The following is a 27,948-nucleotide window of genomic DNA, read 5'->3' on the forward strand; positions in this document are numbered from 1 at the left end:
GTCGAGTACAATTCATGATATACATTAAATATCCCAACACACGAGCATAATTCAATTATAATATGCTTTGGCCTTTGTTCTTTGCAAGTGCAAGATTCAACTTTAAAATCTAAGTACTTGATTTTTCAAGTATTATTTTAATGTAATGAGATTGCGACAATGCCAGACCTTGAGGAGTCTTATGGATGTTAATACCCATAATTAAATCGGAAACTCCTAAGTCTTTCATATCAAATTTGCTAGTTAACATACACTTAGTCGCATTTATATTGGCAATGTCATTACTCATTATCAGCATATCATCCACATATAAGCAAATAATGATTATGTGATTTGTAACATTTTTAATGTACATACATTTATCACATTCATTTATTTTAGGCAAAACGGCTTCCTGGCCACTTAAACTTGCATCTGATTGCCAATCCGGTAAAGGAATTTATAACTTTTCCATTTGTACACCTCAACTCATATATTTGTGAACTAACAAACCCCTCAAACGGAGCGTGTATATCAAACGCACTGACATTTTACCACGTCATATTATAAGACTATTTGTTGGTGTAATTTATGGGTCCCATTTTTTAACCAATTTATCAAAATTTTAATTTTATTCTTTCCTTTGCTTCTTCATGGCCTACTGCATATAAGCCAACGCCACCATATCATATCAACTTCTTGCTCACATCTCTGCTACCAACACCATCACACTGCCACAAATAAGTCAAAATTAGTACTAGAAATTATCTATGCAGAGACCAAAAAAAGGAGGGAAAAAGCAACAAAGACTCAATTAGTTGTTCTATTCTTAATCTTCCCTTTCAACATACCCTTGACTTTCAGTAGAAGAATAGCTTGGGAGAAGATTGAAAGGTGCTTTTGACAAAAAAGAATTGTTGCATTTAATTTGAAAGTAAAAAGAAGAAAATGGATTTTGAGTAGAAGGAAAGGGGAGAAAGGGGGGTGAGCCGGGGAAGAAGGGGAAGGAGTGTTATTGCTGCGTTTAATTTGGAAGTAAAATGGAGAAAATGAATTTTGAGTGGAAGGATAGGGGACAAAGCAGGGGATGGTCGGGGAAGAAGGTACGGTAAAGAAAGGGAGTTTCTTTCTTTCTTTTTTATTTCTATTTTTTTCCTGGTTTTATAATTTTTTAATCCAAAACTATTGTACTCACGCATGTTAGTTATGTGAGTTGCACGCACTTTGGCCAGGTCACCTCTGCTCCAGCCATATAAGCATGGCCAATGGTTAGAGGGGTTTATTAGTTCACAAATATATGAGTTGAGGTGTTCAAATGGGAAAGTTGTAAGTTTCTTTACCGGGTTGGCAATCAGGTGCAAGTTTAAGTGGCCAGGAGGCCGTTTTGCTTTTATTTTAAAACTATTTGACAACATTGTTTGGTCAAATTTTGCATGCCATTGTTTGGGTGCTTGTTTTAGTCCTTAAAGCAACTTAACAAGTCTACATACCTTCTTTTCTTTACCTGGAACCACAAATCTTTCAGGTTGTTCCATGTAAATTTCTTCCTCCAAATCTCCATTTAAGAAGGCTATTTTAACGTCCATTTGATGAATTTCAAGACCATATACCGCAGCTAATGCTACTAACGTTCGTATGGACGTAATTCTTGTAACTGGAGAGTATGTATCAAAATAGTCAAGAACTTCTCGTTGTCTATACCCTTTGACCACAAGTCTTGCCTTATATTTGTCGATAGTACCATCATCTTTTATTTTCTTCTTAAAAATCCATTTAGAACCCAATGGTTTATTGCTTGGAGAAAGATCAACCAATTCCCATATATGATTATTCAGTATGGATTCTATTTCACTATTGACTGCCTCCTTCCAAAATAATGATTCGGAAGAAGTCATATCTTCTTTAAATGTTCGAGGCTCATTTTCCAATAAGAAAGTCACAAAATCTGGTCAAAATGAAGTAGACGTTCTTTGACGTTTACTACATCTTGGATCCTCTTGATTATACATACTCTCTTTTGTTTCCTCCCGAAGTCGTTTAGATCCTTCACCAATCGACTCACATTCCTTTTTATACGGTTATATACTTTCGAAAAATTTAGCATTATCTGATTCTATAACCATATTATTATGAATGTCGGGATTTTCTGATTTATGAACCAGAAATCGATATGTTTTACTATTTGTTGCCTATCCTATGAAAACACAATCAATAGTTTTCGATCCTATCTTTACCCTTTTGAGTTTAGGAACTTGCACTTTTGCCAAACACCCCCACATTTTAAAATAATTCAAGTTGGACTTCCTTTATTTCTATTTTTCATATGGAATGGATTGCGTTTTGCTATGGGGTACTCGTTTTAATATCCGGTTAGCCGTAAGAATGGCTTCCCCCCACAAGTTCTATGCCAAACCAGAACTTATCAACAAAGCGTTCATCATTTTCTTTAATGATCGATTCTTTCTTTCCGCAATCCCATTAGATTGGGGTGTGTAAGGGGCCGTTGTTTGATGAATAATTCCATATTCTAAACATATTCTTTTAAAAGGAGATTCGTATTCACCACCCCTATCACTTATTATCATTTTGATTTTCTTGTTAAGTTGCGTTTCAACTTTATTTTTGTATTGTTTGAATGCATCTATTGCTTCATCTTTACTATTAAGTAAGTAAACATAGCAATATCGAGTTCTGTTGTCAATAAAAGTAATGAAATACTTCTTTCCACCGCGAGATGGTATTGATTTCATGTCGGTGTGAATTAAGTCTAAAGAATTTGAATTCCTTTCAACTGACTTATAAGGATGTTTAACATACTTAGATTCCACACATATTTGACATTTTGATTTGTCGCATTCAAACATAGGCAATACTTTCAAATTAATCATTTTTCGTAAGGTTTTATAATTGACATGTCCCAAACGTATATGCTATAAATTATTTGACTCAAGTAAGTAAGAAGAAGCTGAAATTTTATTATTGTCAACAACCATTAAATTCAGCTTAAAAAGGCCCTCAGTAAGGTAACATTTTTCCTAAGTACATTGCGTTCTTACTTATTACAACTTTGTCTGAAACAAAAACACACTTAAACCCGTTCTTGACGAGAAGTGAAATGGAAACTAAGTTCTTCCGTATTTCAGGAACATGACAAACATTGTTCAGAGTCACCACCTTGCCAGAGGTTATCTTCAGGAATACTTTTCCATAATCTTCAATTTTGGTTGTTGCAGAATTTTCCATAAAAATGATCTCGCCGGGTCCAACGGGAGCATATGAAGCAAATGCTTCTCTAAAAGCACAAACATGGCGGGTGGCATCAGAATCAATCCACAACTCCTTAGGATTTCCCACTAAGTTGCATTCAGACAACATAGCGCACAAGTCATCAATATCATCATTTGTTTCAACCATATTTGCTTGACCCTTTTTCTTTTCTTTCTTTGGAGCACGACATTTGCAACTTTGTGTCTAAACTTTTCACAGTTGTGATAATTTCCCTTGAATTTCTTCTTACTGGGATAGTTGTTTGGTCCAGAAGACTTCTTCCGCTTCTTCGGACTAGTTGGAGTAGTTTCAACAATATTTGCTCCCATAATAGTTAAGTTCCCACGTGTCTTCTTTTCTGCAACTTTATTGTCCTCTTCGATCCTCAATCGAATGATGAGATCTTCGAGTTTCATCTCGTTGCACTTGTATTTCAAGTACTTCTTAAAGTCTCTGCATAAAGGAGGCAACTTCTCAATCATTGTTGCAACTTGAAATGCCTCATTGATGGCAAAACCTTCAATAAAAAATTCGTAATTAGTAACAAAATCAATACTTTCAACAAAAGCATTAGTTCAGACTATACTTTCATCAAGGAGATCATTAATTATAACTTGCAGCTCTTGAACTTGGGTAATCACAGGCTTGTTGTCTACCATCTTATAGTCCAAAAACTTGGCTGCAACAAACTTCTTTAAACCGGCATTCTCGGTTTTATACTTCTTTTCCAACGCATTCCATAGTTCTTTAGAAGTTTTTGCATTACTATAGACGTTGTAAAGATCATCCTCCAATCCACTAAGAATGTAATTCTTGCACAAGAAATCTGAGTGCTTCCATGCCTCAGTCACAATAAAACGTTCATTATCAAGAGTTGATTCCGGCAGAACCGGAACGTCCTCCTTGATGAAATTCTGTGGACTCAAAGTATTCAAATAGAAGAACATCTTCTGTTGCCAACGTTTGAAATCAATCTCGAAAAAAATTTCGGGCTTTCCTGCCGGAGCCGGTGGTGGCACAGAACGACTGAAAGTAGCAATATTGCTCGTAGAGCCAACCACAGGGGTTACTATTTCTGTCATTTCTGCTAACAACAAAACAGAAACAAAATTAATTAATGGTTTTAAAATCTTCAAACCGAATAACTTTAACAGAAACATATTAAATGCACCTAAATTTTGTTAAAGTTAACCGGCTAATAACCAGCTAATTTTCTAGCGGACTGGAGGATGATCTTTACAATTGGTTAAACAGATTGAGTTGGAACCTTACATGAGTATGTTTAATCTTTAATATTTAGGTATGCTTTGAATCCTCTCCAAACCGGAGTAGTTGTTTGAACGAAGCTAAGGACTTTGAGGTCAAGTCCTTAAGCTAATATAAACATTGTCCTAAAAATAATTAGCTGGTTATTTTTAATATATTATCACTAAAATATGTCAAGTTTAATACTCTCTTCTATCATGGAATCAAAAACTAGCCTTGCTCTATCATCTTTACCATGCAAGCAGTATCCATCTATTAGCATCTTGTAGGTGATCAAACTAGGTTCTACGTCCTTTTCAATCCTTTATTCCATTACTTTGTTGACCTCTTTACCTTTTTAATCTTTGTATATCCCATCATCATCAATCATCGGATGAAGGTCTCCAATTTAAAATTAATATTTATGTTTTGCTTCGAAAATTATGGATTTAATTGAATATGTAACTATAATGCAATGTACGCCACTGGATGCCTTGCTTATGATGGTGATGTAATCAAGGTTGATGAAGAATCAGGAAAAAGTGATCGATGCACGTTTCAGACATTTGTGGGGGCGGAGGTAGGGTATTTTTTACGGGTTCGGCCGAACCTAAACTAATTTTTGTATAGATTCTATATATATTAAATTTGTATTAATATATAATGCGAACCCAATAAATAAAATATGCTATGAGTTCGGTGTGAAGTTCAGAACCCACAAACTTTAAATCTTAGCTCTGCCTTTGTCCATTTTAATGTGGCTATGTGATTGCCTCTTCATCCTTGGCTATTAAATGGGTCAAGGGATAACCAATCAAGTCTTTCGTCAGTCCTTTAGGATGGATCGGCTCATTTTTATTTTAAAAAAATATTTAGATACAAACTACAGCTAAACAGAACTACGTGAAATGCAAGAACTTTGGCTCTTTTGATATTTTGCGGCTACTCTACCAGCATTAAAATTTTAAAATGAAGAATTCAGTTGTAAAATGAAAGAAATCTTCTTAATCAGTTCGCTTTGGCACCGAATTATCTGGTGGACTTTTGAAGTAGAAATGAGACCAGGTAGCCATTTTTAAGCATGTTATTTAAAATATATCAATATCTTACAATGTATTTAAAGATTAGCTAATTTTGCTCAAACTTTCGGACACGATGTCCTAGAGTTTAAACCTCAAAATTCAAACTTCAGGACATCGTGTCCTAAAGTTCGAAAATTGTGTTCCGAAGTTCGAATTTTATGCCCTAAATTTTAAATTAGTAGTTCAGAAATTCAGGACACTATCAAAACGCTAAGTTTTGAATTTTTAAATTCAGGATACTTAGTTCTAAAATTTGGGTGAATTGGATAATCATTAAATACATTATAAATTATGGATATATTTTAAATAGCGGGCTTAAAAGTGGCTATTGCTGCACTTCGCCCACTTTTGAACAACTTAGGCCCAAGTATGAAGGGCTAAGCTACAGGCGTAAGCTGCATAGGCCCAATATGTCATTCTACATATTGAGCCCAATCCATTTTCGTCTAAATCTGGATAAAATCAACCACTTGTCTGCTTCGACTCTCCGAACCGCCTCTCTTAACCTTCCACCCAAACGGGAACCTCAAATATATACACTGCACACGCATCCATCCATTTGATTCCCAAATTCAATCAATTAGGGCAAATCACAAAGATGTTGAGGCAAGTCGGAAACAGAGTTCTGGGGCTAGGGCAACGATCGTCGGTGGCGCGTGGGGTGTTGCCGCGGCTATATCATGAAAGAGTGGTGGACCATTACAATAATCCCCGAAATGTGGGGTCCTTTGACAAGAACGATCCCACAGTCGGTACGGGTCTTGTCGGAGCTCCGGCTTGTGGCGATGTGATGAAGCTACAAATCAAGGTCGATGATAAGACCGGGAAAATTACGGATGCTTGTTTCAAGACCTTCGGGTGTGGCTCTGCTATTGCTTCCTCCTCCGTAGGTACGTTTCTTCATTTTGTTTCCGCTTTTCACATACTTTAATTTGTTTCCCATCTGTGTTACAGAATTAATTGTATCATATTTCAACTTTTCATAAACTGATATTATTGAGCATCTTATGCTATTTAGATGTGTGGTGATGATTCTTAATTAAATTTCCAATTTTCAGCAACTGAATGGGTGAAAGGAAAACAGATGGAGGAAGTACTGTCCATAAAGAATACGTAAGTCCTTTGAACCTTTTTGGGTGTTTTTTTAGGTACATAGCTAGGTTTCTGATTGTCCAGTTATAAGTAATTGAACAGTCGTTTCTCTTAGTTATACGTCTTGAACTTTGAGTTCCATTTCGAGATTTTTTTAAGTAGTTCCTGCTTCGTCAAATTTATGTGATATGTCACAATTTAATGGACCTGCTATGTTGTTCTTACCTTGGCCAATACCAATACTGATTTTGAAATGGCAAAGAGTATATTGGGGGGCTCCCAAGTTGATTTCAGATTTCAAAATAGCTGTTTTTTTAATTAGCATTTTGACCAGAGTAGCCACTAGCCAGGCAGCTTACACCCCCCCCCCCCCCCCCTTTTTTTTTTCTTTTTTTTGGGGGGTGGGGTTTGCTTGCATGCACGTTGGCTGATCCACCGAGTATTACCTCTCAGTAGTTAGTTACCTGAGTAATTTTGCTCCCGGAGATTTAAACAAATGATAAATTTACTTTGTGTTATCATCTGGTTTGTTGCAGTGTTTCCGTTATCCTTCCCACACCCTAAAACATGTTTGCTGAATAAGGTTTAACTACTTGGAGGTTAATGGTTTTCTTAATCTTGTATATGTCAGTTCAGCAAATGTGGGGAGGTGGGCGTTGGGGTTAATAAAATTTAGAATGAGATTACTACAGCGGGCATATCAGCCCACCTATAACAGGGCTATTAGAAAGTAGGCCCTTAAAATAAGAATGAGTGAATTGAGCTTGAGAATTTTTTAGATTTGAAATTATTGAAATTTCGGAAAAAAAACTCTTGAGAGAGGTATACCCAAGTCTTTGGAGAGTTGATATGGCCATCAAGAAAATCTTGGTTATGATTCCTGCAGTTATTTTTTGGTGTTTTGGAGTGAAAGGAACCGAAAATATTTTGATGGAATCTCAACTCCAAATCACTCTCTCAAAGCTAATTCTTTGCTTAATCTTTTTTGCTGGACTAATTACCCCCTAAATTAACACTGACCACTTTTGTACTTTGTTAGCTCCCTATTTATAGATTGACACAGCGTAAAGGGGCTAACAAAACACTTTTTTCCTTTGGATAAGTCTTACAAACTCTTTTTTCATGTATTTCTGTATTTCTGCTTTTCTACCTATCCATCCCCTTGGTGCCTTTCCAATGAAATACCTTACTTCATCAAAAAACTTCAGAAAATAAGCTTATTGAAACTTACCTGAAAAATAAAAATAGAACGCACCCAAGGCTTCTGGTTCAAAGCCAGAGGTAGTACGAGTGGCATATGGTAGGCAAAGTTAATTCCATTTCCATCTTCTTTGAAGTTTTTGCTTGAATCTAATGATCATGCATGCTAAATCTTTTGGCTATTCTTGTGTCCATGATTGTCATTTTTTGAGAGTATATATATGCTCTTAGGAGACTGAAGTTCCCGTACCATGACTATCTTCAACTATACCTGGAAGAAAACTTGTACCATCTTGAAATTGAAAGAATTGCTTTTCTGGGATCCCGTGCAAGCTTGTGCTTCCATTGCGCCTGTTGCTATTATGTTATATTAACGATGGATGGCATAGTTCAACTTCATCTTTTGCAACATTATTATATCCCAAGCAGTGCGATATGTCAGTAGTCTTAGATATAATTACTTGTCTTCTTATCGGCCCCTTACCATTATCTTGGATCCACCTTTGTTTTTATTTGTATGTCCATGGGGTGACATGATTAGATAGGTTATGGGAACAAATCTATTCTTTATGTTGAAACAGATGTAAAGTATTTTGACCTTTTCTGTTGATGTCTGTGCAAGCTGATAGAAGATTAAATTGGTAGTCTGCATTTTTCTGCTGTTGATGTCTGTGCAACCTGCTAGAAGATTATTTGGTAGTCTGCATTTTTCTAGGCTGTGAGATGTATTCTGAAACATATTTGACTTTACTACAGGGAAATAGCGAAACATCTTTCCCTTCCACCTGTTAAACTGCACTGCAGCATGCTTGCTGAGGATGCAATTAAGGCTGCTGTGAAGGATTATGTGTCGAAGAATGCAAAGTTAAGTGACAAGGCAGAGAATGCGTGAATGGAAAAAGCAGTTTATGCTTGGTATAGTAGTTGAAATAAAAGGCTTCCGGCAACGAAGTTGAGCATAAGAACGAAGATCCAGGGATGTACGTGTATGTAGTGTCTCTTGGATTTTCATAGATGTAAATTGGCTCTATGACTGTTTGGTTTGTAATAGTGATATTTATAGCGGGGTTCGTCCGTCGGTTTTGAAATACTTGAGTTTGGTATTTTCTGCATTTTAAAAAAAAAAGGTGTTATCCCATACCGAATTTTCACTTTTCGATTTGTGCGACTTTGGTTTGATATTCTGTCAACCACTTATTATTGTGACTCATGAAGTTGATTTTTCAGATTCAAGCACACAAGAAAGAAAACTAAAAGAGGATAAATTAAATTAAAATTTAAAACGTTAATTACGTTTCATTTTAAGACGATTTTCGTTCTTTACTTGAAAGGAGAAGTACTTGAAAGGAGAAGTAAAGAAAAATACTTCCTGTTTCAATTTATGTGAATTTATTTCTTTTTTAGTTCGTACAAAAAAGAATGATCCCTTTCTATATTTGGAAGCAATTTACCTATATAGCCACACAAAATATAGAGGAAGTAGGCCTTTATGACTTTTATAATATTGAAATTAAGAAAGTGTCTTTTTAGATCTTTTCATGTAAAAGATAGATATATTGTGTGTAAAAACAAATTTCTCATTAGTAAAAAAAAGATGGGATTATAAAACTAGAAGCAAGTTTGTAATGGGTCACAAAACCAACAACAACAACAACAACATACCCAGTATATTCTCATAGTTGGGGTCTGGGGAGGGTAGTGTATACACAGACCTTACCCCTACCTAGTGAATGTAGAGAGGTTGTTTTCAATAGACTCTCGGCTCAGGAAAGTAGGAAGAAGAAGAAGAAGAAGAAGGAGGTAGAAAGAGGGGGGGAGGGAACAGAGTGAGTAGCACTAAAATAGTAATAACAAGAGAATACGATAACTGAAACAAACTAAACAACATGGTGTAATATAAATCAGAGATATAGGAAAGTATATGTGTGCTACTAATACTATTGGTAAGAAAGGGGAAAACTCTCAACTACCTGTTAACCTTCTACCCTAATCCTCGACCTCCACACCCTCCTATCTAGGGTCATGTTCTTAGTGATTTGAAGTCTCGCCATGTCCTGCCTATTCACTTCTCCCCATTACTTCTTAGGTGTGCCTCGACCTTTTCTCAAACCCGCCATAGTCAACCTTTCACACCTCCTAACTGGAACGTCAACGCTTCTCCTCTTAACATGCCTGAACCATCTCAGCCTCGACTCCCGCATCTTGTCCTCCACCGAGGCCACTCCCACTTTGTCCCGAATAATTTCATTCCCAATCTTATCCCTCCCGGTATACCCACACATCCATCTCAACATTCTCATTTCTTCTACTTTCATCTTCTGCACATGTGAGCTCTTGACTGTCCAACACTCCGCCCCATATAGCAGGGTAGGTCGAACCACCACTCTGTTAAATTTACCCTTAAGTTAGGCGGTATATTCTTATCGCAAAGAACACCGAAGGCAAGCCTCCACTTCATCCATCCCGCTCCAATACGACGTGTGACATCCTCGTCGATCTCCCAGTTATTCTCTATAATAGATCCGCGATACTTGAAACTACTTCTCTTGGGGATGACTTGAGTCTCGAGCTTCACATCCACGCCAGCTTCAAGGGTCACGCCACTGAATTTGTACTCCAAGTAATCTATTTTGGTCCTGCTCAACTTGAAACCTTTGGACTCTAAGGTCTGTCTCCAAGCCTCCAACCTCGCATTGACCCCGCATCAAATCTCGTCTATCAGCACTATATCATCTGCAAACAACATGCACTAAGACACCTCCCCTTGGATGCGTTGCGTCAGCACGCCCATCGCCAAGGCAAATAGGAAAGGGCTAAGAGTCGATCCCTGGTGCAGCCCCATCGTAACTGGAAAGTGTTCTGAGTCTCCTCCCATAGTCCTCACCCAAGTCTTATCACCCTCGTACATATCCTTAATCAACCTAGTGTACGCTACCGGGACGCCGCTAACTTCTAAGCACCTCCATAGAACCTCAATCGGGACTTTATCGTACGCTTTTTCAAGGTCAATGAACACCATATGCAAGTCTTTCTTACTCTCCCTATACTGTTTTACTAGTCTCCTCACCAAATGGATAGCTTTCGTCGTCGACCACCCCAATATGAATTCGAACTGGTTTTCGAAAATAGACATGATCCTCCTCACCCTTGCTTCCACCACTCTCTCCCAGACCTCCATAGCGTGGCTCAACAGCTTTATACCCCTGCAGTTATTGCAATTTTGGATATCGCCCTTGTTCTTGTACAATGGAACCATCGTACTCCACCTCCATTCTTCGGGCATCCTTTTTGTCTTAAAAATAACATTAAACAACTCGGTAAGCCACTCCAAGCCAGCTCGGCCCGCATTCTTCCAGAATTTCACCAGGATTTCGTCTGGTCTCGTCGCTCTTTCCTCGTTCATCTTACGCATTGCCCTCTCCACCTCTTCTGCCTTAATACGCCTACAGTATAAAAAAAAAGCTAGCTCTCGGAGTGCTCCAACTTACCGAGCACAATGCTTCTGTTCCCTTCCTCGTTCAATAATTTATGGAAGTATGCTTGCCATCTTCGTTTAATATGTGCCTCGTCTATCAATACTTTGTCGTCCTTGTATTTGATGCACTTCACTTTGTCCAAGTCTCGGGCCTTTATCTCCCTCACCTTGACCAACCGGAATAGCTTCTTGTCCCCGCCCTGCCCCCGAGTTCCTCGTACAGACGTCCAAACGCCGTAGCCTTGGCCGCCGTAACTACTAACCTCGCCTATTTCTTTGCCTTCTTATAACACTCCCGATATATCTTTCTATCCTCCTCGTCTGTACTTTCCACAAGCTTCAAATAAGCCGCTTTCTTGGCGTCCACCTTACCTTGGACCTCTCCATTCCACCACCAGTCTCATTTATGACCCCCATAATAACCCTTTGTGACCCCTAAAATCTCTCTAGCAACTTCCCTAATGCAACTCGTTGTCGTGGTCCACGTCCTAGTAGCGTCCCCCTACTCCTCCATGCCCTCATAGCCAATAATCTCTCCTCAAACTCCTGAGCTTTGTCCTTAGTCAAGTTACCCCACTTAATACTAAGTCTCCTGCACACCGCCCTCTTCCTCCTATTCCTCTTGATCTCCAGGTCCATAACCAAAAGCCTATACTGGTCGTGAGGTTCTTACTCGGGATGACCTTGCAATCTGTGCATAGACCTTATCGCATTTTCTATAGAAAATAAAATCAATCTAGGTCTTGGCCACCGAACTCCGAAAGGTGACTAAGTGCTCCTCTCTCTTCGGGAAACTCGAGTTGGCTACCACCAAGTCAAAAGCTCTAGCGAAATCCAACAGTGAGGTACCTTCCTCATTTCTAACCCCAAAACCAAATCCTACATGCACACCATCATAGCCCCTAGCATTAGCCCCAATATGGCCATTGAAGTCCCCTCCAATTAAAAGCTTCTCAGAGTGCGGGATATTTCACATAAGCTCGTCCAAATCCTCCCAGAATTGCCTCTTGAATTCCTGGTCTAGTCCTACTTGAGGGGCGTACACGCTAACCGCATTAACAGTAAACCCTCCAACTACAAGCTTAATACTCATCAACCTATCATTTACCCTCCTAACCTCGACCACTAACTCCCTGAGTTCCTTGTCAACTAAAATACCTACGCCATTCTTGCCCCCAAAGAGTCCTGAGTACCACAACTTATACCCGTCTACATCATGTGCCCTAGTACCTACCCATCTAGTATCCTAGACACATGCTATGTTGATTTTCCTATTTTGAAGGATCTTACCTAACTCTATAGACTTCCCTGTCAACGTCCCTATATTCCAGGACCCACATCTCAGTCTAGAGGCTCCCTTAACCCCTTCCCCGCCCCCCGCCCCACCCGAGGACATGACCTTGTTCTCACATCGTTCACCACAACCACTATAGCCTAAGGGGTATTAAGTAACAACTACTACTAAAAAGCAAAGAGCGACAACAAAAGAATATAAGCTAGGAGGTCGAAGGCTTAAAAACAAAGAAATCAAGTAGCGAGTACCGAAAAGCACACAAGTCTACCTAGAACGATCAATCCAACTACATGTATCATAATAGAACACAAGAGATATATAACAAATCTTGGCGAACACAAAGGGAGCAAGATACACATAACTAACAAGGAAGAGCAGACAATGAACTCGATACACACAACTAATAACAAAGAACAAATATACAATATAAAGTAATAGAGCAGGAACGTTAGGACCTGGTTTTGTCCTCGAGGAATTTAGTCGCCGGAGACTTCCCCGAGTTGTTGGATCAGGTCGAAGCTACAAGTGTGATAAATAGTGATGCCGCTCACGCACCTGTCCCGAAAAAGAACAAGATTGTGAGGGGAGATAAGAGGGGTCAGAGGACCTGCAGTTACCTGTTGAGATGCGGTTGTTGCTGCTATCGAAAGTCAGGTCGTCGGCGGTACTATTATTTGCCGGCAACTGTGGGTTGGGGGGGGGGGGGGAGAGGGAGGGAGAGAGAGGGGGAGGGAGCTACCTGCTGTTGCCGTTGGGTATCGACGGCGGACGGTGTGTACAGACGGTGACCGTTGGGACCGTTATATGTAAAGAGGACTGAAATATATGTGTCTCAAAACATATGGGACCGTTGGGACCGTTGTATATAATGGGTCACAAAACCATTTGACCGAAATATATGTGTCTCATTTTACATCACAAGTTGATTTTTTTTCTTCTTAAACTCCATGCACAAAGTTCACATAAATTGAAACGGAGATAGTATTAAATTTAATCTTATTAGAATATGCCATGAACTGTCAAATTTAAAACGAATGTATATATGTCACAACAATAATTGAACGATTAAATAAATTCTTTGATCAGAACTAAAGATATTCACGAATAGAGAAGCCTTGTTTTAAGCTTATTAGTCAATGAGAGATTGCATGTGTATTTACTTGTAATCTTTTTGTGTGATATAATACTATCTTCTATACTGTTAGTACAAAAAGAAATTTCTCGTTGAAATTTCAAACATTTTCCAAAAGATCTTTTTCCAAAACCTAATCCAATATTCCAATCACACAAGGAGAGGAGCAAAAATTAGTTTCCTATAAAAGAAAAGAAATACCCATACTCCTCCTAAGGAAATAAAATAAAAAAGCAATAGCTGCGCACGCACAACTAGAGCGCGAATCACTCTTTCCACATTCCCCAAGATTCAACAACTCCTCTCTACTAAAATCCTCCACAACTGGGTCTGACTGTCTGAGTTGGGTTCCCTAACACTCAATTGTATGATCATTTTGCTCCGTCTCTTTCATCTCTTTCCCAATTTGTGTCACATATTTCCTTTTGATTCACCTTTTACTTTTTCTTTTTCTTTCATGATGACTACACTAGCTAACATTTACGGCCATGATTTTATTGTTAAAGTGCTGAAATAATTCTAACTTTAATCTTCGCCTACTTTATTAACAGCGACTAGTAGGGAAAAAAAATACAGCCTGTCATATACTTTTAATCCCCAGTTCTTAAAAGTTAGTTAGTGTTATTATTTTTGCAAATGGGTTCTGGGTAGACAAGAACCAATTTTGAAAAGTTGATATTGACTTTCACTTCCGTGTATAACAACTATACTCCATTTGTTATTTGATGCAGTTGTTGGTGCCAATCCTCACACAACAGTTTTGGTGGGTGAACTTGATTATGTTGGAGTTAAAACAAGTGCGCTAACCAAATTGGACCCATTTGACTTATGAAGTATTCTTTGGATTTAGGAAGCAGGTAGGAAGGGAATTCAAAGAGAGAGAGAGAGAGAGAGAGAGAGAGAGAGAGAGAGAGAGTTAATGGCTAGTCCAACAACAGAGGACCACCCTCCTCACATTGGAATTGACGGTATAAATGAGGAAACTCAACAGATTTCTGAAAAGGATATTGTTTTAGAGAAAGGAGGAGAGAAAGATATGGCTCCTTTGCCTGGGAGCTCATCAATTCATCGGTCATCTTCTCGCCCACAGCTAGATGTTAGTGGTGCTGCAATTCAGGGCAATTTTGAGGAGAAGGATCCCACTATTCTGTTGCCTAATCAGTCTGATGATATTTCCCATCTGGCTCTGGATATTGGTGGTAAAATTTCCTCCTCTTTATTCTTTTATAACCTATGATAACATGAAACTTGGATAAAACAATTGGTTTTACCACTGATAGTATTGTGGTTAACTCTTGGGGTGTCGTCAAATTTGACTTGCACTGGTGCTGAGTTTGATGTGCGATATGATTAACTGAATTATTTTGGTTCTGGCTTGATCTTTTCTGTGGATTTTGTTAATCCAGGCTCTCTTATCAAGCTGGTTTACTTTTCAAGACATGCCGACCGACAGGTGGATGACAGGAGAAAAAGAAAAGTTAAGGAGAGATTGGGTGTTTCTAATGGCAGCAGGAGAAGTTATCCTATCCTCGGAGGGAGGCTTCATTTTGTGAAATTTGAGACATCAAAACTTAATGAGTGCTTAGATTTTATATATTCCAAGCAACTTCACCGTGGTGGTATAGTTCTTTCAATTGTCCATAATTTCAAATTGCTAATTTTGTAAATGCACTATATTTCCCTGTGATCTTCAATTGTTCTTGATCAGAAGCACTTGCATTGGCAAGAGCACAGATAACTGTCTTTACATTTGTTGATAATCTTGTTGGCTAGGGATGGATTCACGATGTTGGCCTTCTGATGCCCCACAAAGTGAAAATGCAGTAATTAAGGTAAACATCATACTTGTCAAATTGTGTGACAACCTCATCTAAAAGTTTAAATCACGAGACAGAAGTAACTTTTATTGGTTTAGTTATTTAATAGCACACTCTCTCACGTCTGCAGGGGAGATTTTTTTATTTTTTTTGAATGGTATATTATTCTTTGGGCAAAACACATGAAGATGCTTCTTTGATAATGATCACAGTGAGATTTAAACTTAGGACATTTGTTTTCTCTAATATGATGATGAGTTTTGTGACCAGCTTATCTAAAAACTTAAATTGTTAGAGGGTCACTTTTGTTTATTTATTTATTTACTATGTATCAATGTTGTTGAGCCAGGATGACTACTTCCCATTTTAATTCGATCAAAGTTGAGTTATATGGAGGAAGAAGCAAATAGGCTTGAAGAATGTTCTCAAACTAAATGTCAAAGAAAAGAGAGATAACGAAAAACTAAAGAATTAGGTCACTGAGAATCTAATTAAGTCAGTTGGTTTTGTTAGAGCATACTATGCCCTGAGATCTTTATGTAATGAGACATTGATTCTATATACCCCCGTACAAGCATATTTAGATCAGTTTTATTGAACAAACTAGCTTTCGTAATTGTACCCTTTTTTTTTTGCCAAACAGTAGCTCTTATCTTACATTGATAGTAGCTTCTTCTTTTTCTTGTTTGTGGGTGGGTGGGTGGAGGGGGGTTAGGGTGCATGGATGTGTCACAAAATCTCAATCTCAATTTCTTTGCCTGTTAAACTGTAGACTCTTAGACAAAGAGCAGAAGACGTAATTAATTAGATAATTTTGAGCTACTTAACCTACGGGATCATCTTGGCATATATTTCACTTATAATTGCCTGACTTAGGAAAGGCACATAATTCTTGTCTGGAAAAGGCCCCTTGACCTTTGCAAGAAACTTCTAATAGGAAACTTACCAATGGCCTAGTGCGATTTTGATTGCATTCTTCTCTGATGATTATGGTAATAATAGAATCCACCATACTTTGGTAATTTGGTTACCATCAGTGCTGTTGTCCGGCTAGTACTTCTACTCGTATAATAACTGATGATTGATTTATACTTCAGTTTGCTGCTACTTATTACTATTTATAATTTACACATACATTCACATGCCTATTTAACTTATTTGGTTTTGTGAAAAGGCTACAGGTGGTGGGGCATATAAGTTCGCTGATCTTTTCAAGGAAAGGCTGGGAGTCAGTATAGAGAAAGAAGATGAGATGAATTGTCTTGTTGCTGGTGCAAACTTTTTACTCAAGGTAAGATATAATTTCCTGTCTGTTTGGCTATTGCTATATGTCCATACGGAACTTCAATAGACTTAAAATGAAACTTTTCTTGCTTAACTGTTTTACTCTGCAATTTCTCCTATCTTGGCAGCGTTAGATCCAATACATTTTTGTGATTGAGTACCGTGCTTCAAATGTTGCTTTCTTGATTGCATTTCTCTTGGGAGAAGTACAAAGACGTAATTGTTGTTTGTATTTTACTAAAGAAAAATGCAGACAGTCCAGTGTTTTCTTTATTGTGAACTCTGCCTTCACCTCAAAGATCTGATTAATAATAAAAGATTTTAGGCTTAATTGATTTCTGACGTAGTTGCAGGCCTACATCTGCATGTGTGATGCTATTAATGAATGAAATAATTCCTTCATAGGTCTTTGCATCTGCATGTTTGTACTTTTCTTTTACTTGTAGGCTTCTGCATTTCCTAGCTACTATTGAAGGAAACTGACTTTTGAATATATCAGAACGTGAAGCTGGAAAACTAGTCGTCCTAATAAAAAAAATCAATAATATTCTGCTACTGTCTTTGTTATCAATTGTTGATGGAATGTAATGAATTTTGCATTTCTTGATACAGCTGTACATGCGGAATAGGCTTACAGGCTCTCTCAGTCATTTGTTTGACAGATACTTTTATTTTTACAAACATATAATTGCATGGCTCTTTCATTTCCTTTGTTTGCACATGTAGTTTCTTTCTTATAAATATATAATTGCATAGTGGGTATGTACTTAAAGAGGACTCTCTTGGTTGTTCTCATACTTTCATCTCCTTGTCGTTATACTTCCTTTGTCATGTTTCAAGTGTCTACTACTCCATCTGTTTCAAAAAGATTGGCACTATTTCCTTATTAGTCTGTTCCAAAAGATTGACACCTTTCAATATTTCCTTAATAGGAAGCATTTATAGCCACACAAATGCTATGGCAGGTTTCAGACCATAAGTTTCAAAAGATTTACAGCCACATAAATGTTATGGCTTATTTAAGACTACATATCTCAAAAGTCTTCCGTTCTTTATTAAAGTTTGTGCCAAGCCAAACTAAGACAATCTTTTTGAAACGGAGGGAGTATAATGTTTTTCCCATCTTTTGCTTGGTTTAAGTTCTGATTTCACATGGGAAGCACTAATATAATTGTGCTCCAGTATCTGATCAGTAAGTTGTCCAAGAAGATTTCCTTTATGGGGGTTACATTTTTATGCATATTTTATATATCAGTGACCTGTGGAAGCTCACTGCTTCCCTATATATCACGGAAATCACACCATTTTTCATATATATCACTGAAATCAAAACATATAGTATTTCTTCCTTGGCCACAGCTGTTACTTTATTTTGCAGAAGTTATTTCAGGAGTTATCTTCTACTTTATTTTCCATGTGAAAAAATATACTGTATCTGTTGGATGTTCATATTCAGGCAGTTTTGGCCGCAGCTTTTCGTAGTTTAACATAGTTTAGCTTGGGGGTTGTTAGACAATGATCTCTGACTTTTGCTTACATTATTGCATTTGTTGATTATATTGCTGAAGACTGCTTTTTAATAGGCAATCCGTCATGAAGCTTTTACGCATATGGAGGGTCACAAGGAGTTTGTGCAGATAGACCAGAATGAACTATTTCCATATTTGCTTGTGAACATCGGTTCTGGTGTTAGCATGATTAAGGTACTTTGTTTCCTTTCTTGTTTGGTATTATTGGGCTCATAAAAGACTGGAGTAACTGCTAAATGTCTTCCTTTTGCATTATTATAGGTTGATGGGGATGGGGAGTTTCAGCGGGTCAGTGGCACGAATGTTGGAGGTGGTACATATTGGGGATTGGGAAGGTTGTTAACTAAGTGCAAGAGGTACTTTTGATTACGCAGCATATGGACTATGTTCTGCCTTTGCCTCTTTTGCATTTCATGTTTGAATAGAATAAATAGAGAGAGAAGTAGAAAGTTTGAGAATCCATGAGCGCAATCTCTCTCTCTCACAGCACTCGTTTTCTTTTTCTGATAAGGTGAAGTAAATTTGATCATAAATAGTACCAAGAAGGTAGTGAGAAGTACAAAGGGTAGAAAAAGATAACAGCATCACTATTTCGCACGATGGGACTGTATTCCATTTTTTCGATGAGTGCCAATGGGATACTTTTCCAGATCCGACTAGTTATGGAATATTCCTAAACACTCTAATTATGGGCTAGAAATTACATACTTATAATCGATTCTGTCAATTCTCTGTTACAGTTTTGATGAACTGCTAGAGCTCAGTCAGCGTGGAGACAATAGTACCATAGACATGCTTGTTGGTGACATCTATGGTGGTATGGATTACTCAAAGGTACGTTCTCATGGAGTAGGATCCGTTATCTAGGATTTGTTTTATTGATTATAGTTGAACCTTAGTGGTCTACATAGGGTTTAATCAGGTCGTCATATCAAGATCATGATTTTCTCCTGAGTGCCTGTAGTTATTTTTTCTTTTTGGTTTACTTGGTTCGTATTTGCTATGTATCCTAATGATTATCTACTCAAGATCTATAATATCTGTATAGATTGGACTTTCAGCTTCAACAATCGCTTCGAGCTTTGGGAAGGCCATTTCAGAAAACAAGGAGCTTGAAGATTATAAGCCTGAAGATATCTCTCTATCCCTCCTGCGAATGATTTCATACAATATTGGTCAGGTATTCCATGGTTAAGATCCCTACAATTCTAAAAAGCATTTACTTCAAGTTTGATATATAGGGTTAAGTACATTTTAGTCTATCCTGTTTTGTCCATAAGTGACAGTTTGTGACAAATTTTGTAAATAATTGATCTCATAGAATGGAACTGGAAGAAGAAACCGTTGTTTGCATGCTTCTGTAGTTCACATTCTGGAACATCAAGATTTTACTATTACGTATGACCGACAGCTTGTTTTTTTTTGATAAGATAAATTGTATTAATCAAAAGGGAGGAAAAACTCCCGCATACAAGAAGTATACCAAAAAGTAGAGAATTTACATCAGAACATGATTCTCTACAAAAGACGCCCAATCTTCTACACAAGTAGGGGCTATATGTGTAGACCAAAAAGCGATCAAAGATAAAAGACTACAAATGACCGTCAGCTTGTTAAAAGTTAACCTACAATAAATAAACAAGATGAGTGCCTGAATAATTGAGAATCAGGCAAATTTCTTCCCTTGATTTATCCTTTCAAGTTCTCCATATGCGTATTGTCAGTTGTTCAATTATTAGCTATATTTACTTTATCCTAAAATGGAAAAAAATGGTTAGCTATATTTCTGATTCCTTCCTTTTAATGAATAGCTTCCAGGAAATGAGTCATTGCTCGATGTACTAGTATATGTTGCCTAACCATGAAATTTATCTTTACATTTTCTAGATAGCTTATCTTAATGCACTGCGTTTTGGACTCAAAAGGATATTCTTTGGAGGATTTTTCATACGAGGTCACGCTTACACTATGGACACGATCTCTTTTGCTGTTCAGTTCTGGTGAGAAATTGATAATTTATACTAGGCATCATTATTTAAACACAATCACTAGGTCTTTTATAAGTTCTTTCTTTCCTCCTCCAAAGCATGTGCTTATTTCTTTCATTCATTATTATCTCTTCATTAATATCACCCTTGCTCCAAATCTTTCAATAGGTCCAAGGGAGACGCTCAAGCTATGTTTTTGCGACATGAAGGTTTCCTGGGAGCTCTGGGTGCATTTATGAGCTACGAAAAGCATGGTTTAGATGACCTGATGGTCCATCAGTTAGTGGAAAGATTCCCGATGGGTGCACCATACATTGGAGGGAATGTTCATGGCCCTCCGCTGGGAGATTTGAATGAGAAGGCAAGTATTACTTTAAAGTTTTAAACTCTCGTGCACTAAGTAATGGGTTTGAATGTGATAAGTTTTCTGTATGACTTAGACTGTTATCAGTAGAGTCCTTCAACAATTTGAAATGCCCTGAAAATGTTCCTTAAAGTAACTGATTTGACAATATAGTTCTTGCTCTCGAATGGAGTTTCTAAGCTGCTTCTTATGTCATAGATTTTTGCAAGTAGCTCTGAATGCAAGACATGAAAACTTTTGTTTCCGGAGGAGTATAGTTTCTTTTTGTGTTAAATAAGGAATAAATGCCTAAAGCTACAAAGCATATATTCCGTGGGGTAACCACTTCGTGATAATGATAGCAACGATGGGAGTATGGTTCCCATTTATGACTAAAGATACATACAAGTAGAATAATGGGAAGTGGCATGGGAAAAGGCACATGAAGTTGGCTATATAAGTTGAAGCTTCATATGTTGAGTACTGGTTTCCAGTCACCTTACTAAACTGACTCAGTTAGTCCAATATACCCCGCAATTAATATGAATAATCTTGTTGTTAATGCTGTTTTGAGGATAGGTAAAGAGTTGCTTGTAGAGATGGTTGGAGAAACATTCCTTCTGTAATTAATTGCTTTTTCTCCTCCTCCTCCGTAGTTGCTTGACGAGCTGTATTTGATTTGAATGTGATAAGTTTTCTGTATGACTTAGACTGTTATCAGTTGCGTCCTTCAACAATTTGAAATGCCCTGAAAATGTTCCTTAAAGTAACTGATTTGACAATATAGTTCTTGCTCTCGAATGGAGTTTCTAAGCTGCTTCTTATGTCATAGATTTTTGCAAGTAGCTCTGAATGCAAGACATGAAAACTTTTGTTTCCGGAGGAGTATAATTTCTTTTTGTGTTAAATAAGGAATAAATGCCTAAAGCTACAAAGCATATATTCCGTGGGGTAACCACTTCGTGATAATGATAGCAATGATGGGAGTATGGTACCCATTTATGACTAAAGATACATACAAGTAGAATAATGGGAAGTGGCATGGGAAAAGGCACATGAAGTTGGCTATATAAGTTGAAGCTTCATATGCTGAGCAAAGGTTTCCAGTCACCTTACTAAACTGACTCAGTTAGTCCAATATACACCGCAATTAATATGAATAATCTTGTTGTTAATGCTGTTTTGAGGATAGGTAAAGAGTTGCTTGTAGAGATGGTTGGAGAAACATTCCTTCTGTAATTAATTGCTTTTTCTCCTCCTCCTCCTCCGTAGTTGCTTGACGAGCTGTATTTTATTTGAATGTGATTAGTTTTCTGTATGACTTAGACTGTTATCAGTAGCGTCCTTCAACAATTTGAAATGCCCTGAAAAAGTTCCGTAAAGTAACTGATTTGACAATATAGTTCTTGCTCTAGAATGGAGTTTCTAAGCTGCTTCTTATGTCATAGATTTTTGCAAGTAGCTCTGAATGCAAGACATGGAAACTTTTTTTTCCTGAGGAGTATAATTTCTTTTTGTGTTAAATAAGGAATAAATGCCTAAAGCTACAAAGCATATATTCTGTGGGGTAACCACTTCGTGATAATGATAGCTTAAAATTTGTTCTCCTCTCATTAACACTTTTTTATTTCAGATATCTGTGGTGTAACCACTTCGTGATAATGATAGCTTAAAATTTGTTCTCCTCTCATTAACACTGTTTTTTATTTCAGATATCTTGGATGGAGAAATTTGTACGAAAGGGAACTGAAATCACTGCTCCTGTTCCAATGGCTCCACCAGCTACTACCGGCCTTGGAGGCTTTGAAGTTCCATCATCTAAAGGAGTTCTTCGACCTGATGCGAGCAAATTAAATGTTGGGGTACTGCATCTGGTCCCATCTTTGGAAGTTTTCCCACTTTTAGCAGATCCAAGAACGTAAGTGATTACTGAAAGATGATCTTTCTGGCAGATCTTTTGCATATTTTGTGTGGTTCAACAAAAGGTGCAGCTCTTTAGTTGAGCTGGTCTTTCATAATTCCTAGTTGCAGTCGTTGTCTTTCTGTACATTCTGGTTATTTTTTGTTACTTTTCTTACTTCTAGTTATCTTCTTTGTAATTTTGTTCCATTTCTTTGTTTCCTTCGAAGGGGCTGTCACTCTTTATTTATCTTGGTTTCCTGACTTGGTTAGCTCGCAGAGTACTCTCATATTAAAAGTTCTAGAAATGCCCCATTCTTTTCCAAATCTTTCATCGTTTGTGTAGATGTAGAGGGTGCTTGGCAGGGCAAAGATTGTATTACTATTTCTGGGCACTACTGGTTTGAAGAATATTGTGTTTTTACGTATTTCTGGAGCAATGGTTTGAAGAATATTGCGTTTTTTACCGAGTTTTGAATTGGTCTTTTGCAGATACGAGCCAAATACCATAGACCTCTCAGATCACGGTGAGCTAGAGTAAGTTAAATTACACACTAAGAACTTGCTTTATTTTTCTATAGTAGCCAAACAAGCCTGCTTTCTATTATTGTTGTATTTCTTTTTCTTAGACTAAAATTTGTCTGTGCTGTAGGTACTGGTTCACTGTATTATCTGAGCATTTGTCGGACCTTGTTGACAAGGTAAAACATTGACCATTTAATCATGTCAAAATCCCTGTTTCAGCCCAAGAGAGGAAGACTGCAGTACTTTTTTCAAAATGCCTCCACGAAAGCTCCTCTGGTCAAACACAGTGGTAGCTCAAGGGGGAGGCTTGATTTGTACTATCTTTTTAGAAAAAAGATGTAAAGGTTGACTTGAAAGTTCTGATAGGGTTAAAGCCTTACCTGAAATCTTTCTTGTTCAGGCAAAAACTAGGTTTGAGAGGTTCAAATTGAAGATTTCCATCTCTTCTTGTCCCTGCCCCTAGGTCGAGGAACTAATTTGTGCTTCAACTGTTCATTCAATTTCATAAAATGTCATACCCAATCTTTTGATTGTTTAGAACAATAAAGGGAAATCATTGTCATTTGTTTTGAATTGTGTGATGTGCATCACTATTTATATTTGTTCTATATTAACTTGCAAAGTCTCCCATATTTTCATGGTCTGAGAAGCTAATACTTGAATTTCAGGCAGTGGCTAGTGAGGGTGGAACTGACGATGCAAAAAGAAGGGGTGATGCATTTGCAAGGGCATTTTCAGCACACTTGGCTAGGTATTATTTGTATTCCCTGTTCCATATCCATCTCTAGATGTTTTTTTTTCCTATTGTTATGTAGGCCTAATCCTATAATAACTATGTTAATTAATCTTGTAATAATTTTTGTTCTTCTGTAGGACATTTGAGAGTTAGTTGATCTTATATAATACAGTTACGACTATCACCACCATCCACTGCCAACCATCTCTGCTAGATTTTTGAGTGTGTTTCATCAAAGAAAACAATTTATATAACACCATGTTAATTAATATATTTTGTATTATTTTGTGGATATAATATTTATTTGTAATTTGTGTGAATTCTATAGTAGTTTTTAAACTAAGATAAACTACCCACATTCAGATACTGAAAACGCAGTCTTATTTATTCAGTGTTTAGGTCTAAATGCTATAATATTCAAATGTCTATTCAGATTAAGATATCTTAATCTTAATGAAAATAAATGGGGCCTAAGGCTATATCTCTAAGATAAAGAGCGGAACTACTTCACTCTAAGCTCATAAGATAATTACCTTAACTCTAGATCTTGAAAAGAGAAATTCAAAAATGGAAGAACTAACTTTGTTAGTGAAAAATCAGGAGTGTATAGAGCTAATAGGAGTGTTAACAGTTCCCAATAGTATTTGTAAAGTTGCTTTAAAAGACTATCTATTTTGTTAACAGATTGATGGAGGAACCTGCAGCTTATGGAAAGCTAGGACTCGCCAACCTTTTGGAGCTAAGAGAAGAATGCTTGAGAGAGTTTCACTTTTTTGATGCATACCGAACCATTAAACAAAGGTATCCTCATATGGAAGGACATATTCTTGTTCTATTATCTTGGAAGCAAATATGCTTATCGTACCAGCTCCATTGAATATCTTACAGGGAGAATGAAGCTTCACTTGCAGTTTTACCTGATCTTCTGCTGGAGCTTGACAGCATGACTGAGGTATGTCTTCTCTCATATATTTCCTTTGCTACTCTTTTTTTCCCTTTCTCCTCCGTTGAAGTAGGTTAGGTAGATCATTAAATATATGCTTTGTATTTTTTTTTATTTGCTAATACGTCTAGTTTCTATCTTGTAGGATATGAGACTACTTACACTAATCGAAGGTGTTCTTGCTGCAAATATCTTTGATTGGGGATCACGTGCCTGTGTTGATCTCTATCACAAAGGAACAATTATTGAGATCTACAGAATGAGTCGCAAGAAGATGCAAAGACCATGGCGGGCAAGTGAAAGGAAAAAATATATTAATGTTGTTTTTTCATTACTGCTAGAGAAGCATTTGAATGCCATTCTTGTGTTCAGGTGGATGATTTTGATGCTTTTAAAGAGAGAATGTTAGGGTCTGGTGAGAGAAAGCCTCAGCCACATAAAAGAGCACTGCTTTTTGTTGACAACTCGGGTGCGGATATTGTTTTAGGGATGCTTCCCCTTGCAAGGGAACTTCTCCGGCGTGGAACTGAAGTATGGTTTGCCTTTTAATGAATATAAATTTTAGAATGTTTTGCCTTTAAATGAATCTAAATTTTTGAATGTGTTGGCTTTAAATGAATCTAAATTTTTTAATGTGTTGCCTTTAAATGAATCTAATTTTTTTAATGTTCTTAACAAAAAAAATGTTTCGCTTCAGTTGCTTCATGGTAAATTACCTTATATTTCCATTATCTAAGCTTTATTAAATTAGAGATACTATTCCATATCTGATAATGTTCAAGATAAATGTTTATCTAACATGTAATAACTACTTTCAATTGCTACCTTGTTTGCTCTGTATGATCCTGTCCTATCTCCTATCGTTCGTATATGCTGAACTTTTTAGGTTCCAAAATTCATATATTCAGAAATTTTATGCAGGTTGTGCTGGTAGCGAACTCACTTCCTGCACTAAATGATGTTACTGCAATGGAGTTGCCTGATATTGTTGCTGAGGCTGCTAAGGTATGTTGATTTTCAAGAAATTGCTTCACAAAGTATAGGAAAAAAATCAGAGCTATAACCATAGTTTTTTTTCTTCTCACTTTCTCTCTGTGTATGGAATTGTATTTTTTAATAAAGTTCTCTCTCTTGGTTATCAAAATGTTTTCCAAGAAATTGCTATTAGTTGTAATGAGACTTATAGCTTCTCTTGCCGAACTCCTTCCCCTTTTTGGAGAAAGAATGCTTTTTTTTAACCTTGTTCTCTAAAAGAAAATGAATCTTTGTACTATTAAGGCATATTTGGCATGGGAATATTTGTAGTATAATTTTTTAAAGCTCTCTCTCCCTTCCCCTCTTTTCTTTATACATAATACCTCATTAGCTCAGTAATATTGCTTTGGCCTATAGCACTGCGATATTCTTCGAGGGGCAGCTGAAGCAGGAGGCTTACTTGTGGATGCTATGAGTAACATCCAAGATGGTTATAAGGAAGATACGCCTTCCGTTCCTCTGATGGTTGTGGAGAATGGATGTGGCAGTCCATGCATAGACTTGAGGCAAGTGAGCTCAGAGTTAGCAGCTGCAGCCAAAGATGCGGATCTGGTATAGTGCTCCGCTCCTTTCTTTTATACCCTAAATGTACAAACTATATCATTCAGAAAATAAGCACAACTCATTAAGGATGTGCTTTTTTTTTTCTTTTCCTGGCGATGCAGGTAATTCTGGAAGGGATGGGCCGATCTTTGCATACCAACTATAATGCAAAGTTCAAATGTGATGCTCTAAAGGTAATGATTATACCTGTCTCTTAAAACGTTTTGAAGATGGTTTCTGCATATTTTCATAGAGCTAGATCTCGTGGATATCTAATGGAGATTCGATAAGTACCTTCTTCCATGAATAAGTTAAACTGAGCGTTGTTTCATATTTTATTTAGGCATGATCTCCTATTAGTGGCTTATTGAAACAGATTAAAAACTCAAACATTTGTTACCTTGAATACTGTTAAAAGTATAAAGCGCTCTCTTTCTTTGACATGCTGTATGTGATTTTGCAGCTTGCTATGGTGAAGAATCAGCGGTTGGCACAAAAGTTGGTTAAAGGGAATATTTATGATTGTGTATGCAGATATGAACCAGCTAGCTAAATCCTTCCCTTTTCATGTAGTTCTATTAATTTCTGCGCACAGAACAGTCACCCCATACTACGGTTTGAGGGCGAGGCGTCAACGACGATGATCAGTGGTCACATTTTCTGAGATGCTAAAGAGCATCATTATAGATGTAAACGAATTCGTTATTTGAATAGATTTTATAATGCATTAATCGTTTTATTGTAGATTGTGTTACTAAATCCAATGGAAGTCTTAAGATATTCTTTTCATCTCGCCTTTTGTTTTCTGTTTCTCTATTTTTTCTTTAGTAAGGAGGGACATTGAATTTGTGGAGTTAATGAAATTCGGACTGGTTAAGTTCGATCGCTTGGAAGAATAATTAAATGACTGTACCGAGACAAAATGTATTTATTCTCGTAACATATGGCTTTGGCCGTTTTTAAAAAATAATTCTTTATTAGGTACTTTTAACTTAAAATAGGAGTAGTTGGCATTTCTCCAAAATCATCAAACCATGAAACCAAAGATAGTCACTTTTGTCCATTTCTTAATGTGAACTTTGGTGAGTGTATCTTATTGGTGAATTCATTGGTAATTATGTTTGGTGTATTATCCGTTTTCTTTAGAAAAAACTGAAAGGGCAGAATTATTTACCGCAAAGGAATTACCCCTTCTTTTTATCCATATCTACTGAATTTTATCGATCAGTATTCATAATGTTAAGTAACTGGAATGCGGCAAGTCAATTCAGTACAAAAGCGAGCTACCATTTTGAGTCATTAGAATTTATAATAAAAGTACTGGCTTTCCTTGTATCAAGTGGTATGATTCTCGCTTTGGGTGCGAGAGGTCCCGAGTTCGATTCTCGGAATGCCCCCTCAAAAGTTTTACTTTTGTTTTTAATTGTTAAAATTCATATCTTGCAAGGTGGAAAAAAGAGCAAGGACAGCATTTTTTTGAGTCAGAGCGGTATTTATTTCTCTTGTAGGCTTTGCCTGAATGCAAAAGCTGTTTGCAAGT

General features: G+C 37.1%; 2 protein-coding genes across 3 annotated transcripts; both read left to right on the plus strand.

Annotated features, from left to right (window-relative positions):
- The first annotated feature begins 6,025 nt into the window (after window positions 1-6,025).
- Window positions 6,026-9,003, plus strand: LOC104096247 (iron-sulfur cluster assembly protein 1-like). The gene is made up of 3 exons (XM_009602597.4): window positions 6,026-6,463; window positions 6,632-6,686; window positions 8,622-9,003. Exons 1-3 carry the CDS (start codon window positions 6,172-6,174, stop codon window positions 8,755-8,757), a joined length of 483 nt encoding a protein of 160 aa, XP_009600892.1. The 5' UTR covers window positions 6,026-6,171; the 3' UTR covers window positions 8,758-9,003.
- Window positions 9,004-13,991: 4,988 nt separating this feature from the next.
- Window positions 13,992-27,197, plus strand: LOC104096246 (pantothenate kinase 2). 2 transcript variants are annotated; one of them, XM_018770849.2, is made up of 24 exons: window positions 13,992-14,131; window positions 14,498-14,529; window positions 14,617-14,965; window positions 15,173-15,385; window positions 15,540-15,598; window positions 16,758-16,874; window positions 18,451-18,570; window positions 18,658-18,752; window positions 19,137-19,230; window positions 19,445-19,576; window positions 20,284-20,396; window positions 20,553-20,745; window positions 22,440-22,645; window positions 23,119-23,163; window positions 23,279-23,327; window positions 23,820-23,902; window positions 24,572-24,688; window positions 24,776-24,839; window positions 24,976-25,122; window positions 25,203-25,361; window positions 25,752-25,835; window positions 26,223-26,417; window positions 26,531-26,602; window positions 26,872-27,197. In XM_018770849.2, exons 3-24 carry the CDS (start codon window positions 14,686-14,688, stop codon window positions 26,959-26,961), a joined length of 2,727 nt encoding a protein of 908 aa, XP_018626365.1. In that variant the 5' UTR covers window positions 13,992-14,131; window positions 14,498-14,529; window positions 14,617-14,685; the 3' UTR covers window positions 26,962-27,197. The 2 variants fall into 2 exon arrangements, with proteins under 2 accessions (XP_018626365.1, XP_009600891.1); XM_009602596.4 differs by having other exon boundaries at window positions 13,997-14,108.
- Window positions 27,198-27,948: the final 751 nt, after the last annotated feature.

This window comes from Nicotiana tomentosiformis, chromosome 3 (genome assembly GCF_000390325.3).
Source record: "Nicotiana tomentosiformis chromosome 3, ASM39032v3, whole genome shotgun sequence".
Classification (NCBI taxonomy): Eukaryota; Viridiplantae; Streptophyta; class Magnoliopsida; order Solanales; family Solanaceae; genus Nicotiana; species Nicotiana tomentosiformis.